Source organism: Herpailurus yagouaroundi, unplaced genomic scaffold (assembly GCF_014898765.1).
Source record: "Herpailurus yagouaroundi ecotype Mexico unplaced genomic scaffold, PumYag 220, whole genome shotgun sequence".
NCBI classification, from domain to species: domain Eukaryota; kingdom Metazoa; phylum Chordata; class Mammalia; order Carnivora; family Felidae; genus Herpailurus; species Herpailurus yagouaroundi.
This window is the reverse complement of record NW_024412451.1, coordinates 3,491,604-3,508,624: the sequence shown is the minus strand read 5'-3', so window position 1 is coordinate 3,508,624 and position 17,021 is coordinate 3,491,604. Positions and strand designations below refer to the sequence as shown.

Below are 17,021 nucleotides of genomic sequence, written 5' to 3'. Positions count from 1 at the left end.
CCGGGGGGGGGGAGGGGAAGCTGGAGAGCAAAAAACAAGTCACAGATATTTACATTTATGGTACAGTCTGACAGGCAATAGGAAGAACCAAATGTACTACTGGTGAGGCGAAGGCGACAACTGGCACATACTGAGCACTTGCCTGGGCCACGCGCCACACTCGGCGCCTCCGTGCAAGTCTGCCGGCACCTTCGCGGCAGCCCGAGCGGCAGGTCCTGTCATCACCCTCAGTTTCCAGATGGGCGTAAGGCGGAACGATTCTAAACCGGGCCTAACTGCAGATCTGAAGCTCTGTATCACTAGCCCAAAACGTCTGTCCCAGCGAATCTGGTTCTTTACGTGCGTCAGGAGAAAATGCTGCGTGAGCCCCCAAACAGGGGAATAATTAAATAATCTATTTTACCGAACGTCGTGCGGCAATTGAACGTTGCATTTTTGAGGGAGATCCTCTCTGCTTGCTTGATGGGATGCTACCCAGGTCATGCATACTTAGTAAAACTACTTAGTAAAACTATTTAGATCTTCACACTAAAAAAAAAAAGCCGTATCTTCACAGACTCACAAAACAATGTCTGATTTAAAAAGCAGTGATTCTCGGGGCACCTGGGTGGCTCAGTTGGTTGAGAGTCCGACTTTGGCTCGGGTCGTGATCTCATGGCTCCTGAGTTCGAGCCCCGCATCAGGCTCTGTACTGACAGCTGGGACCCTGGAGTCTGCTTTGGATTCTGGGTCTCCCCCTCACTCTGCGCCTCCCCCTCTAGAACTTGGTCTCTCTCCCCAATATAAACAAACCTTGAAAAAAAATTTTTTAAAAAGCAGTGATTCTCAGGGCGCCTAGGTGACTCAGTTAGTTGAGCATCTGACTTCGACTCAGGTTGTGATCTCATGGTTCGTGAGTTTGAGTCCCACATCAGGCTCTGTGTTGACGGCTCAGAGCCTGGAGCCTGCTTCGGATTCTGCGTCTCCTTCTCTCTCTGCCCCTCTCCTGTTCGCACTGTCTCTCTTTCTCTCTCTCTCTCTCAAAACCTGAATAAACATTAAAAAAACTTAAAAAATAAATAAATAAAAAGCAGAGACTCTCAAAAAATGGTCGTTCAACCCACCTCTTGGTTACTGAATTCTTTCCTTGCAGGAAAATATGAGTAGGTAAGCTGGTAAAGTCAGGGCTCTTTTGCCTCATCTAAGTTATGCTAAAAAAATTTTTGAGAACTATCATACCACATATTATGTAGATATGTAAATATAATATTTATATGTAAATATAACGTGCATTATGTAATTATGTAAAAATAAAAATCGACACACACATACAGAGAAATAAGACTATCAGGAACTGTATCAGACTATTAACAGTGGTTTCACAAAGTGGAAGATCAACGACTCTTTAAATCCTTTTTCACAGTTTTTGGCTTTTGTTGAATTTCTACAATGAACATGCTTTAATTTTACTAAGAAGAAAAAAATCCTTCCAGGGAAAAGAACACCCCCCCCCCCCAACACACATGCTAAATTAAATTCACAGATTCCATGTTTAACTTTTTTCCCTGAAATTCTATAAAAGTACAAACCAATGCCAAAGAGGGGAAGTATGTGATCAAACTTTAAAAGGACAAAGAAAACAAAGAAGAAAACAATGGAATTAAGGTATTCCAGCCTGAAGACCACTCATTTAGTCAACAGGTAATGTATGCCGTGTACCACACTCTCAGAAGACAAGGAGAGCAGAGAATCCTGTTCCCAGGAAGTGAAAACATGCTTGAGAACTACCGGGGAGGTTGCATCCAACAGCTACTGGGGGTGGGGCAGTCTTGAAGAATGAGGACAAGTTCCAGAGGCAAGGAGGAATGCGGGATACATTTCAAACCACACGAAGAATCCATGCAAAGCAGCAAAATACAAAGAAATCCTGCTTGTATTCTTGCAAAAGTAATTTTTTTAAGTTTACTTATTTATTTTGAGAGAGGAACAGTATAAGCAGGGGAGGGGCAGAGAGAGAGAGAGAGAAAGAGAGAGAGAGAGAGAGAGAGAGAGAGAAAAAGAGAGAGGGAATCCCAAGCAGGCTCCACACTACCAGTGCAGAGCCCGATGTGAGGCTCAAACTCACGAAACCTTGAGATTATGACCTGAGTCGAAACCAAGAGCCGGACGCTCAACCAACTGAGCCACCCACCTTGTCAAACAAGTTAAAAATTAATGCCTGTAGTAGCATAAAACAGAAAGCAGAGGACAGAAAAGGAAGAAAGAAGAGAGAGAGAGGGAAAGAGGAAGACGGGGGGCAGGAAGGCGGGCAGACAACCATAACAGCACCAGGCATGGGAGGAGGCAAGACTGCTGAGGCCGGCACCTGGTAGGCAATGAGGCAGTAAAAAGAGGTTTTTAGTAGAGGAACCGTCATATAATCAAGACGAGGGGGGTGATGGTGGGGAAGCAAAAATGAAACAGAGAGGATAGAGCCGAGAGATGAGGAAGTAGAAGTGACAGACTTGGGAACTGATCGGAGGTGATCCTGAAGCTCCAAGCATTTTGGTGACAGGGCGGACAGTGGCACAGTCTAAGAGAACTTTAAGAAAAGCAGCAGCTTGGCAGTGGCTGGTGGTAAAGCCTCATACCCAAAAGGACTCATAAATCCAAGGGCAAGAAGAGGTATAATTTTGTCATCGGATACCGAAAAGTGGGGGCACCTGGGTGGCTCAGTTGGTCAGGTGTCCGATTCGTGGTTTCAGCTCACATCATGATCTCGCGGTTCGTGGGTTCGAGCCCCGTGTCGGGCTCGGCACTGGCAGTGCGGAGCCTGCTTGGGACCCTCTCTCTCTCCCTCTCTCTCTTTCTCAAAATAAATAAACTTGAACTGCAAAAAAAAAAAGCGAATCAGTCTAAGAGCGAGAGAAGCAAGGTGTGGGAGGGGTTGGTCAAGACCACTGCTGTGCCCAGCTAGGGCGCATGTGGGTGACACTGAGACACCCTGTGCTACCACAGGCAAGCCACTTGAGGAGGCCGTTCACAAAAGGCTCCCCCTACAAAGGGAAGGCTCCCCCTGGTAGGAGAATGCCGACTGATCAACGCTGAAGGAACCAGGGAGTCAAACGATGGGGAGAGAGTGGCTCTGCAGTGGAGAAGCTCGGCCCACACCGCCACCTTAACCAAGGGGTCCAAGTGAACGTTACCAGCGATGGGTCAAACTGACATCATGTGTCACATGGTGCGATGCACCGACAAGGACACAGCATCGCTTCCCTGCTGTTTCTGCCCAAGGTGCAAATAGGAACTTAATCGTGAGGAAAACACCCAAAAAACAAACAAACAAAAACCCGAAGAAATGCCAAACTGAGGAGGAACGTCCTACAAAATAACTAATCTGTAGTTCAAACTATTGAGGCCCTGAAAAACAGACTAAAAACTGTTCTAGATTGAAAGAGCCTCGAGACTCGACGACTAAACCTATCATGTGGTCCAGGATTAGCTCCTGGGCCCAAAATATTTTTGTGTTTTGCCATAAAGGACATTAATGGGACAACTAATGAAATGAAAACAGAGGACAGGTTAGCGTTGGGTCAATGTTTACGTCCTAATTTTGATAACCGCACGGTGGTTACGTAAGAGAATGTTTTTAGGAATTACCCACTGAGGTAGTTAGAAGTAAAGCTGCATCAGATATGCAAACTTTCATATATTTCAGACAGTTATCTATATAGAAAGAATGGTGTGGGGGCGCCTGGGTGGCGCAGTCGGTTGAGCGTCCGACTTCAGCCAGGTCACGATCTCGCGGTCCGCGAGTTCGAGCCCTGCGTCGGGCTCTGGGCTGATGGCTCAGAGCCTGGAGCCTGTTTCTGATTCTGTGTCTCCCTCTCTCTCTGCCCCTCCCCCGTTCATGCTCTGTCTCTCTCTGTCCCAAAAATAAATAAACGTTGAAAAAAAAATTTAAAAAAAAAAAAAAAAAAGAAAGAATGGTGTGGGGGAAAGTGCTAAAACACTAACACTGAAGGAACCTGGGAATTTTTGTAACTTCCAATTTGTTTAAACTTGTAATTTTTCCAATAAATCGAAAATACTTTGAAAATAAAGGTAAGGAGAAAGCAACCTTCCCCTCCCCCAGAATGACACAGGGTATCTTTCTGAAGTGCTAGGTCAACATGTAAAGGCCTCAATCACCTGAATTGGACCTTTGTGCAGTTTTTCCCCTTGCACAAGGGAGAGGTGCCAGAAAGAAACTGATCTATGAAACCAGTGTCAAAAAGATGGACACTGACAAAAGTGTCCCCATTCTGGGGACAGAACGGACTAAACAAAGCTGCAGATCTGCTGTTAGATTAGGCAAAGTGTTCACCGTGATTCAACCCTGGTGTGTTGCAGAGAAAACCCCGGAAATAACCACGAAGTCTGCTTTAGCAGGCTTCAACTTGAAACCTATTTTCCCTGATTTGGCACATCCTACGTAAATATTAACACCGTCACGCAGCTTACTAGATGCTGCTGAAATTATCCGCAGCACCCACGGGCTGTGCACACCATACGATACTTAACATCATTGCAGGGAACACCGGGATCAGAGCACAGAGGGAGGCTCTAACCCCTACTTTGGTTTCAAATTGTTTAAACCCATATTCTTGAGCTCAACTACTAATGCTAATGCCCAAGAACTGACCTAACCATGCACCCGCTTAGACTACCTTCTCCTCAAAGCTCATCAGCTCTGAGAGCATCCAGGAGAAAACCAAACCAAGGGACACAATGGCAAAAGGGAGGCCAAAGAGACACGTTACGAGAACACTTAATGAACAAATAAATGTTTTCAATACAGGCACAAATTTGTCACTTCGAGAACGATGCAGAAAACATTAAGACGGTTGTTCTTTGCAGTAACACCAAGTTGTCAATGGAGTTGAAATACAGCTGCCTGACCAGAAGATATCCAAGGATCCTAGCTGGGCTTTTTTTACCCCAGGGAAAAAATTCTATCAATAATGAATCCCAGGCGCCTGATCAAAGGCCAAGGTCTGCAACAGTCACGACTACTCCTTCATTTTATTAAGCCAAAGTTCATTACCATTTGTGCCCAGGACAGGGCTGCGGACACAATGGTAACATGCCCCTTTCCCTGCCCTCAAGCGGCTGACAGATCTTCGAGGCCACAGACAAACAGGGTGGGTGCTCTGACAGGGAGCTGAGGGAGCACAGAGAAAGCACCTAACCAGCCACAGCTGCAGGCCTGAAAACACGCTGCTTGGTGCACGGAAAGGTCTCACGGATCCCGTACAACAGCCGCAAAACTACACGCAGATGGAGACCCATAAGTCTGACAGCTGTCCAGACTGCTCAGCTCCTTCTCAGAAAGCATCTCACACTTAAGGAGAGCTGATCCCAGCGTCTCCAGATGGCTCAGCTCGCCAGAAAGTAGCCCGTAGACAGTGAAAGCCATGATCAGCTCTGAGGTAACAACACTCTTACCTGTGGCTTCAATGTACTCAATACATCTCTCAATAAACACAGGGATGGGCTTCTCTGGAGTCACGACAGTTGTCAAGGGCACCCCAAAATAGTTACTCTCCCAGGTTGCCTTTGTGATGGACGGCCGGGGTTTGGGCTTTGGTTTCTGTACAGGAAAGAGAAAAGAAAGCATAAAACAAAAACAAAGTGAATATCAACATGCAACTTAAACATCAGCTAAAGCTTCCAGAAGGGAATTCACAGTGGTGTGGAAACTGCTGGGAAGACTCCAAGCAGGATAGAGATCCATTTGCTCATCTCACTAATTTTGTATTTTCCAGCCTCCAAATATCACACAAGATGCCAGCCAGTTGACACACAGTCACACCCTGAGTGTGAGACTGCGTTATCAACACAAAGGTGTTTAGAAGAAGCAGGCCATGTTGAGTTAATAACAACGAGATGGCTATCCACATCCTTTATCAGGGGTGCCCTGGAGTAAACAGGAAGTTTTCCAAACATCCCACATGGATAATGAATGTCATACACTCAAGACAGCTAAAATCTTTAAAAAGATAAAAGATGGAATGGAGAATGAGTAATTTCCTCTTTCCAGAAAAGAAATAGAGCATGTGTTCTGCTACGGCTGAAAGCTCCAAATGAGAATTCCCTTCCATACATTAGCCCGGGGTTAACTCTCAATGGCTTCCGAATCAGAAAAGGGTAAAACCAACTGAGCAAACATGACAAAGAAGGTAATACTTGTCTCTTCTTTCCCAGCAGCCCCCTTCCTCCGGAGCAGGAGCAGCGGCAACCACTTGAGAGCTCGCCGTGTACCAAGCCAGGTCCCAAATATTACTTCTTTTAAACCTCACGACATTCTGTTGAATCAAGGAAAAATGTCCCACGTGCCTAAGTCACACAAGTAGTAAGTCATAGTGCTGGGATTCAAACCCAGGAGGGTCTGTCTCCAAAGCTCAGGCTCATAGACCTCTCTGAGATATTCTGCTCCAAAATTATTCAATCCTTTTATTTTGAAGCTCACATGAGGAAAAAATGCTCTGAACGGTAAATTTCCTAAAAGTGACAAAAACGTACCTGAAATTCTGGACTTTTGTTAAAATATCTACTAAGGAAAAGGGTAACCAAACAGGAGCAAGGTAAATGGACCCAGGTATAGCTCCGGCAATTCAGTTTCATGTCCAAGTTAACGAGATGAATTTAGAGGGCAGATTTATTACAAATATACGCAACCCATAAACTTGAAAGTATTTAGGGATCTTTGCATAAAATCCACTGGAGGGACAACTAACTAGCCAGGGTCAACCATTCGCATTCCTCATCCTGCCCATCTTCGTTCCTCCTGGTACCTCTATTTATATGGGAACAAATCGCTTCCTGTTTAGTCTGAGATTCTCAGAGGACTTCCTGTGCAAACAAGTACCAAAGAAAAAGAACAACTGAGAAGAAAACGTACACGAAAGAAGGCACAAGCCCATCTCTAAGCTGGTTGACATTACCTGCAATGACCACCAAAAGGCAAAGACCATCCACTCTACACAGAGCCTGTTAACTGGGTCAGTCTGGAAGACTGTACTGCCATGCGAATGGATCTTGGCGTTCCAGAGAAGAACCACAAAGCCTCCACGAGGCTCACCCCTGCCCCTGTCCCACTCCTCATCAATGCAGCCACACCACCTCTCAGATTGCAGAGAGTGGCCACTGTTCCTTCCCCTTCCAGACTGCCTGCCAGAGGCAAACAGGCTCGGACCTAGACTTTTTACCAAAGAAGTAAGGAAAAGCAAATGAGTGATTTATGATGTATCTTTACACGAGATAATTTAACCAATCTAGACTCTCTCCCTGACATCTTCTATTTATATGAAGTATAACATAAAGAATTTAAGATCTGAAATCTTAGCAGACCTGGGTCTGAATCCTGACAGACAAGTCCTGTGACTCTGGGTAAGTGACTTATTAGCATCTCAGGGACAGGGCCTCCTCACAAGGTGGTCTTGAGGGTGAAATGTGGGCGACTGGCTCAGTGCCTAGCCTCACAGTAGCCATCCAGTAATTCGAGGAAAGAGAGGGGTGGGTGCTTCTGTTGTTACACGTTGTGGCAACCGGATAACCATGAGTCAAGCGATGCTCTCCCTTAAAAATGCCATACAGTTTAAATTATTAGCTACAGATTCTGAATATACAAGGAAGACCATCTGGATTTCAGCGACATTCTTTTTATCAGTCTCAGTCTTGCAGAATTTCCCTGTCAAAACTGACAACAGTATTGTTCTTCAATAAAACTGATGCTTCCAAATAAATTGTTAAGGAATAAAACATGGAACTTTTTTTCTAATCACCATAAGGCCTTCTTTTTCTTAAATTAAGTTTACTTTTATCTTTACATTTTCATTTATTTTGAGAGAGAGAGAACAAGCAGGAGAGGGGCAGAGAGAGAGAGAGGAAGGGGGGGGGAGAGAGAGAGAGAGAGAGAGAGAGAGAGAGAGAGAGAGAGACAAAATCCCAAGCAGGCTCTGCACTGTCAGCGCAGAGCCGATGTGGGGCTTGAACTCACAAACCATGAGATCATGACCTGAGCTGAAACTGAGAGTCAGACGCTTAACCAACTGAGACACCCAGACGCCCCTAACCAAGCCTTCTAACCATAGTTCTAGTAAACGATCAATTTTAATCTTATACTTTCTTCCTCCACCTTCTCAATACCAGAACAAGATGATGAGGTGTGTTCTAACAATCTAAGTTAACTAGAAACTTTACCATCTATCAACTGAATACTGTGTACTGGACCCTTGCTTAATTAAGTTCCTTAGATGTATTATTTCATTCCAGACTCACAACAGCTCCAAGGGTGTGGGGTTAATAACTCCATTTTACAGATGAAGTGGAGTCGTAGAAAAATTCAGTTACTTGCCCAAGTCAGTTTTGACTACAAAACTTGCTCTCTTAACCACTATGGTTCACGGCCCTTCCCTGAAAGGTCCTGAGAGAGGCAGAATGAATAAATGGATAGCTGAATAAATGATTAAGGGTACACCGACAATCTGGAGAGCTTCTAAGGTAATAGAGGCCCACTCACATAAAATACCAGGGATCTTTAAGCTGGAAAAGGAAGGAATGGAGCATTATGACAACTATTTCATACAACTATAGGACTATCTCTTGGAAAGAGAGATTATTTTATATGATTCCAAAGGGTTATGCTGAAAGAAATAAGAAGAGAACACAAGCAATTTTGGCCTTAAATATAAAGAGAAATTTAAAAAACAAAATCCCCAGGTGTTTAAACAGGAAGGGACTGCTCTGTACAAATATTCCAAGCACAGGTTGCAAACTACATACCTCTGCCACACCACTGTCAAGGAGATTCTTCCATTCGATGGAAGACTAAATTGGATACTGCCCTTATGCCTCTCGTCCCAAAGAATCCAAGACCCTAGTTCAGTGCTTCAACTTACAAAATGCAGAAATGGAGAGTAAGCTTTAACAACAGGATCAACTCCCGTTACTAAATGACATGGATTCTCCCTCTCAGATTTAAACAAACCCTGGTTTATCGAATGTCAAAACACCTCCTAGAAGTAAGTGAAGGCTCTGTAGGGTGTCACAAAATTAGGACGGGGATTCTTGCACACCGAATTCTAAACCTTTCCAGTAAGGAAATCAGACTTTGTGGTACACACTAAGAGGTGGGCCAGATTGTCGGTATGACAAACAACACATCAGGCACCTGAAGGGTTACTGGGCACATGTCAGATGGAAACGCCACTCTTGTGAGTGGCCTGCCAGCTGTCTCAGTCCCCGGTCAGACGTGGGTCGCTCATTATGGAGTCCCTGGGGCCCTCCAAGCAGCAGGCTCTTGGAGAGGAGAAAGTAACACCATCCCAACATCAATCTTCTTTCGAGGGCACTCACAGAGCAGGCTGAATTGAAAAAAAGCATCTAGCCAGAGGAGACCAAGCCCTGAGAATAATCTACACATCTGTGCCTCTAAGTTTAGAGTCTTATTGGGTCAAAAATGGAAACCAGTGATTAATCTGGAGTGGCCATGTGCAGGCCACTGCTAGGTACTTTGCACAATTACCTGAAACCTTACAACCATCTTCAGGGTAAGGGTTATTAGCACCATTTTACAGGTGAGAAATCAAGCTCTGAGAGAGTCACACCCAGCACTGAGAGAGCCAGGCTCCAGAGGCTAGTGATCTATAAACACCAAAGCCCCTTTTTCCCCTACGTGAACTCTATGATGAAATGACAAAAACCAAGGACCGGGTCAGTTTGAACCACCTTCATCTTGTTCTTTTGGATGGATCTATTTTTTGAACGAGCAACACAGTGCATTGTTCTTTACTTCGGTTTCCTTAAAAACAGGCCCGATTCTTAGTCTTGATAATACCCAGGTGGCAAAGGAAACAAAGAAACGAACCAATAGTTTCTGCCAGGACGGCACTGCAAAGAGACGGTGGTTGGAATTTCCCACTGGCCCTTTGGCTTTCGAAACAAGAAAAGAGCATAAAGGGAAACTCCCAACTCTGGTGGAGTAGGAAGACATCTGTAAGCCCACGGGGGTCCCTCTGGAGTCCACAGGGACAAGAAAAAGGTTCGAATGCCATGCGAAGAATGAGAAGCGACTGACAGAAGGGCCCTTTCTATCAGGCTGCAAGATGAGTGGGTCCCAGGGCCTGATATGCAGTGGGCACTCCATAAATTTCCTGAACAAAGACAGTTTCCAATAGTGCACAGGGCCAGTATTTCTTTATATTTTTTCAAGTTTAGCTGAGATGAGGACTATCTCTGTATGTACAGAAGTTTTTCTTCTCCTAAATTGTGCTCCTTTTCCGCGGATGGAGGAGGCGAGGCTCAGAAGGTCTTATACTGGCACTACCGTCCCAGACTCCCTTTTAAAAACCAGATGAGGTAATGAATTCCCTATGTCACTGTGTGGCCACTGGATAAAGGACAGTCATTTATGTACACATGTGACTGTTACCCTACTTAACTCAGTAAGGATCTTAGCATTTTTGTTTTTTAACGAATTATGCCCAAGGTCACAGAGCAAACTAGCAGCAGGGCTAATCCCAGGACCACAGTCCTCTATCCCCCTCAACAAGCTTACAATCTAACTGGTAAAAGAAAGATATATCCCCGGCAAGCAAAGCTGATCTAGACATCAGGCTCAGTAACAACTGAGCCACAAAGGAAAAGAGTCTCCCACGGCTCCAATGGAGAGCTCAGCCATTCCTTCTGGATAAAGAACATTCTATCTTCTGTGGGAATAGCAGGTACACCTATTTAGCGGTTTTGAGCTGACAACGTCAAATATTCTCTCCTGGTCTCTATAAAATACCTTTAATACATGTCAAATTATTTAACCAGATTTTAAAGTCAGAACATATGATCACCACAGTTGTACCACCTAGCAGTCTTTTAAATGCTTGGTAACCTACCTAATGAAGGAAATAAAAAACAGAATGCAGGTTGCTGGATTCTCTCTTTTTTTTTTTTTAAAGGAGGAATGCCATAGACAGAATGTAGTCTGGGACAGGGATAGTGCCCTCTGAATGACAACAGTTCTCCCTCCCAAGAGTGATATTAGCAAAGCCCTCGAGAGGCCCTCCCCTCTCACCACGGTTTGCCAAGCAGTATACTGGTTGACTCTGGATTAAGGGAAACTGGGAGGAGTCTTAACAAAAACCAAAAGATTCCATACACAACGTGACTACAGGTTTCCCCCAAAGCACCTCTTGCATTCCATATTCAACATTACAGCTTTCTGATGAGTAATGATTCGTTCTTATTTCCAACAGAGCTTCGAAAGAACCTTTTCAATTACGTTACTCACTCGTGCCCCAAATGTATTCTTGGTTAACTGGTGCTCCCTCTTCTGGCTCTGAAAAAAATCTAAGCCCAAGTTTAAGAGAAAACCTGAGGGTGGATCTGTTCTCATTGGCAAAGTCTGTTATGAAAGCACAAACGCTTATTAGACTTGGTCTCCTTCACGCTGCCAGTTAGTATTACAGCCAGGTCACCCACTGTCTTGGGGCATCTTTTTTTAGGGTTGGGAAAGGAAGCAGCATAAAGTCTCTGCCTTCCTAGCATCCCTAATCCTCTCCCAGGATGGGAAAAGACATGTGCCATCCCTTCACAGGCCCCAAATCAAGCGAGACCACAGCCTGCTGCTCTAGAAAGGCATGAAGTCTAGCAAATCTGGGTCAGCCCCTGCTGCTGTCTCAGACTGAACAGCCAGTGCAACAGCGGGCTAACTAGGAAGGAGGGTCCACTAGTCCCAGGAAAGTTTTTTTTACAAACATCCTGCCTGATCCAACATTCACTGAATTCGGACTTCCCAGAGTTACAGGTCAGTTTTTATCTGCTTGCCTCTTCTCAAATACTGGATAAAATGCATTCAGAAGACCTTTCTCTATGGAAGCAGAGGTGATTCTTGACTCCTGCTGAAATAATTTGGGTCCTAAAAAGATATTTCAGTATCACTAGGTGGTGGATGAGAACAAGTTGGTTCAGTGATGATCAGAGCAATTCTCTGCTCTTTGAAAACTAGATATGGGTTGCCCATTGTCATTTTTTTTTTTTTTTTTTAAGAACAGGTGTGCTATAAGCTAAGGCCCATAGTTAAAGATAGTCTATTTTTGTCACCAAAAACACACTACAGCAGTTCTTTGGGCTTAAAATAAACTGAGAAAACGTATGACACCAGCTCAAAACAATTTCTCAAAGTTCCAGTCGCTATTTCAGTGTCCCCATGCCTTTTTTGTCCTCTACTCAACTAGACTCTGAAGCCAGAAACAAATAGCACCAGGCCATTCTTAGGGGGTAGTGTAGGGAAATGGATTTTTTTAGATAATAATCACAGTCCTTTGTCTGAAATGAACAAATTACTAGACTGATTGAGTGGTCCAAATGTGTGCCTGGCTATTGAAGATTACCATCTTTCTTGCGGGCTGGACTCTACCGACCCGTTGGAAGCAGAAGTCAGAAGAGCGGGTTCAAAAATCTCAGCTCCTCCATTTAGAAAACTACACCAACATGGGCGGCGGCAACGGGAATAGGGCTGGTGCCGCACCTGGCGCACAGCAAGCGTTCGGTACCTCCGGGGAAGGATGAAACCCCACGGTATTCGCAACCCTGCTATCCCCGGCCTGCTTCCCCTTCACTCTCCACAGCAACCACTCTAGGTTTCTTCCACGTGTTGTTTTTTATTTTTTCTTTCTTTCCCCCAGCTCCAAGTTCCACGCTGTTTTCTCAAGAGCTCTCCCCAGAAAACCTCCACCCTCACTGCCTTTGTCCGCCTCACTCTGTAAGTCTCCATTTACACACTGTTGCCTTGGGGAGCTTTACCGGACCCTCGCTGAGGTTAAAACTCCTTGCTCTACAATCCCTTAGCACCCTGTAGCTCCTCTGTGACAGTATTCAAAATACATGTCAGCGCATATTTAAAATCCGCCATCCCTTGACGGTAAGCTAGATAAACACACCACCACGCGCAGCGCCCTCAGCACAAAGCCAGGGGTACCACTGCTCACTAAGCGTCCGTGCACTGAACTGGAGGTTTCCTTCCCAAAATGAATGAATGAGCACATGCTTTGGAGCAAAAATCCTTCTCTTAAAAGATGCAATTCTTTCAGGAATCAGAAAATCCAAGGTCAAGTAGGCCCCCCCCCCACCCCATCTTTAAGGCTATGGGATTTATTTGGCCTCACAGCACATTGAGTAGGCCTAGCCTTTTCTGAAGCACACACTGAGTCTTTCCCGAGCAGGTTACAAAGAGCTCATATTTCATACCATTCAGCTTGTCTGTCAAAATGCAACATCCCTCCCTGGGGAGCTAGCTGTCCAATTCCCCAGCTGGTTTTTATTCACACTAGAAACTTTAACTCCGTTCTAGGCCTCACAAAATGAGAGCTGTGTCCACACAAAGCCCCAACAACCAGCCGATTCACTGAATCCAATGAAATAAGCCAATTCACTGGGGGGGGGACACAAACTGTCAAACTGGTTACTTGGTGCCTTATAGACCAAACAATGCGTGATTGAATTGGTTTGCTTTTTCAATAGGTTGTCTTGTCATGTGGTAGCTACAGCGAGTGAAAGATTTTCTTTATCATTCTGTTGTCTTTTTTTTTTAAACACAAAGATAAGAGCACATCAGATAGAAGGGTGAATAGCCAATAATGTCTTGTCTTTAAATCCATGGTCAAACACACTAAATTCAGCAACTTGAGCTTGCCCAAAAGGCACATTTTGTGGACCAAGACTCCCAGCCTGTGGTTTCTTTTTTTTTTTTTGGTTTTAAAATAAGACCCTGCCGGTCCTGATCTCATCTTTGCAAACGCATGATACTGTGAGACAGAGACCATGTGCAACACCAACTCTTTACAGACAAAGCGTCTATTCATGGGCCCCACTGAAGTGCAATCGTAGATTTTCAATTTCATTCAGCTGAGTGCGGAAGGCTCCCACTATGAGGGTGGGTTGCTAAATGGTTCAGCTGGGAAAAGGACCCAGAATGACAGTCAGCCTTACAGTCTTCACTTTCATTAACAGAAATGAAAGCGATTCCCTCACTCCAACTCCAATTTTACAGTAAAGAGCTAATCTAGCAAATCGGCCAAGGGAAGCTGAGCAATTTCTCTTTCTCCACATCACATCGGTACCCAGAGCACAGCTTTTTGTTGTTGTTGTTAGGGCTGTTGCTAGGGCAAGTGCTGAGAAAGCAGCTGAGTAACACACAGGGTTAAAACTTACACAAAAGGGAGGGACGATGTTGGTCCCTCAAGCCCTCAGCTAGACCAGACCAGCACTCTCCTCTCCTTGAATACGACATGCACATTTTCACCTTCAAGCTGTTCCTCACCTCTGCCACTTCTTCGTTCTACCCACTCTTCAAGGTCTAAATAACACTGCCATACCTAACACCTGTCCGAGATGCAGTATGCTGAGTGTTTCATGTGCAAAACCTCATTCCGTTTCTCACCACCACATGAGGAAGGTGCCACTATGTTCTCCCTTTCTGCCGAAGGGATATGGCAGGTGAATCACGCACCCCAAGTCCCAGTGAGGAAGCGGAGGAGTCGGGATTTGGCTTTAGGCCCTCGATCCCGAGCTCCTAATCACTACACACGCTACACTACCTTCACGGCCCCCAGCGGTGGGATTTCCACTCTGCCTCCACACAGCGCCCCCTGGGCACACCACCTATTTCTAGCAGTTGTGGAGGTCTCGCTGCCTCCACCGGGAGCCACGGTCTGGGCAAGAAGGATCTGTGCCATTTCCCCAGTGGTGTCTAGCATTCTGGCACCCGGGAGGTACTAACTGTATCTTCCATGACGGACTGGCTCTCCCCGCACGTCAAATAAATACTGTATTGCCGTGTCACGCCAATAAAAATCAGAAGCCAAATCCCCCACGTAGGGGTTGGCTTGGCATTCTCTGTCCTATGGTATCTTGCTTTTCCAGTAAGACAAGTGTCAGTCTGCTTTCTTAAGGCAGCAATTTTAATAGGAGGTTTGCCCGAACGAACGGGGAAGAGAATGAAGGCTGATCTCTGGATCAGGGTGACAAAGCAACCACACTCATTTCAAAGCACCATTTTCCGAGGCAGGAAAAGACAGTTTCACCTTTTACTCACACTTTCCAAAGGATACTCCTGAACTGGCTTCTGGCACGCTATGGCTCTTGGGCCAGAGGTGTCATTTTTATTTGACTTGAAGAGGTGTGGCCCGCATAACTAAGACGGGAAGTTAATCACTTCTTGCATGCTGACCCAGCAACCCAGGGTAAGGAAGTTCTAGGTTAGGAAGTGCTCTTTAAAAACAGGGTCCCCAGCCGTCTTCGGCTGAGCCTAACGTGCGCGCTCTTTATTTTATTTTATTTTTTCAACGTTTTTTATTTATTTTGGGGACAGAGAGAGACAGAGCATGAACGGGGGAGGGGCAGAGAAAGAGGGAGACACAGAATCGGAAACAGGCTCCAGGCTCCGAGCCATCAGCCCAGAGCCCGACGCGGGGCTCGAACTCACGGACCGCGAGATCGTGACCTGGCTGAAGTCGGACGCTTAACCGACTGCGCCACCCAGGCGCCCCTATGTGTGCGCTCTTTAAAGCACGGTCTGTTTGGGAATGTGTCTTAAAAACATTATCTTCAACAAGTGTTAAAAATGTAGTTAGAAGTCAGAAGATCAGTTACAACTCAGTGTGCTATTATGCCACCTTCCTAATCCTAATTCCCAGGTGTGCAAACACCCCCACAAATTAAGACTGCCAGCATTCAGATAAGCTATTCTGGTAACAGTCTTCATCAGGAGTGGAGGAGGAAGAGAAGAAAGTCAAAACGTTAAAATGTTTGGATTCCAGGATCATTAAACAGGAGAGCTTTGAGGAAATACTGGGAGGCAGGTGAGGCTAACTTCAGACTTCATAAATACGAAAGGTTTTCAATGGGTCTGCCCATTACTAACCCTTGGAGGACAAAATACTGAAGGCAGATGAAGGAATCCAAGAGAAAAAACAAGGGGAAATCAAATAGGAGAATGCCTATGATATTTATTAATGTTCAGTTCGGGGCAGGCGGGGGGGGGGGCCGGGCGGGGACAGAACACACAACAATGCTGCCCTGCCCTTTCTAAAATTACACAGGTGAGGAAATTCTGGAAACTCCAGCCAATGGTGACTGGGAACCACTGTGTATGCTATGAGGGAACACAAAGTGAGGGTGCGCTCCCTGTGAGGGCCATGGAACCATGTTCCTCCACCTGCAAGGGCCCTCCTAACCAGTAAGAGCTGCAGAACTAGCCTCCGGGTGGTACTTACTTTACAACAGAATTGTCAACTCTAGATCCTTCTGATTTGGTACGTCTTGTAATAACATAAGTTTTTGGCATCCTTTCTTCCAAAGTTCCCTGAAATGTTTTCAGACAAGTGACTTCGTTCTCTGCTGCTTCACGGTAGGGAGAGGAGGAAAAGCTTTCAATGCAGAGAAATCCTCATTCTGTATGTCGCAAGGCTGGTCGTGGGCTAGCATATAACACACCTTTATTTTCCTGTCTCACCCAGATGTCTTTCTTTGAAAAAACAGAGGGTTTCCCTCTGCTCTAAATGGGGGGAAAAAAAGAAAAATCTGGGAAATACCTTTTCTATCTCAAATCTTAAGCCCAAGGGGACAGGGCACTCTACTTTGTAAACCACAATTTGAAACAAGATAAAGAGGATTCACCTGCTGCTGTTTCCTCTCCATCTGATGGCAGGCCTGACACTCATAACACACGCGGTTTACTTTCTTTCTCTTCTCCCCATCCTGCTTTGGTCCCTAAATAAAACCTGAAGCCGTCACAGCAACTCACTTAAAATAATGCAGCTGGAGGGCACTCCAATCTCACAAATATGGGACAGGTTTATAACTCACAGTGGCAAGTTACTTCTTACTTTTCACTTACATAAAGACCCTTCACTCATTCGCATATGCAAACAAAATAATCATCCAATTTTTCCTAATCTAAGATGCAGCAACCTTACGGGTCAGTGAGGGGGAAAAAGGAGCTTTTAAGAGGCATATGGATGAAATGT

At 45.3% G+C, this 17,021-nt stretch overlaps 1 protein-coding gene across 3 annotated transcripts in view; it reads right to left on the bottom strand.

Annotated features, from left to right (window-relative positions):
- The window catches only part of ARHGAP35 (Rho GTPase activating protein 35), a 127,772-nt gene that overhangs the window by 60,160 nt on the left and 50,591 nt on the right, over positions 1-17,021 (bottom strand). The window contains exons 3-4 of one of the 3 annotated variants that reach the window (XM_040457497.1): positions 5,446-5,590; positions 5,253-5,320 (exon numbers count right to left, since the gene is read on the bottom strand). In XM_040457497.1, coding sequence (XP_040313431.1) covers positions 5,268-5,320; positions 5,446-5,590 — 198 coding nt within the window. In that variant the 3' untranslated portion in view covers positions 5,253-5,267. Of the gene's footprint in view, positions 1-5,252; positions 5,321-5,445; positions 5,591-16,268; positions 16,550-17,021 lie in introns of those variants that run through there. The other 2 variants (XR_005785276.1, XM_040457496.1) reach the window with 2 other exon arrangements.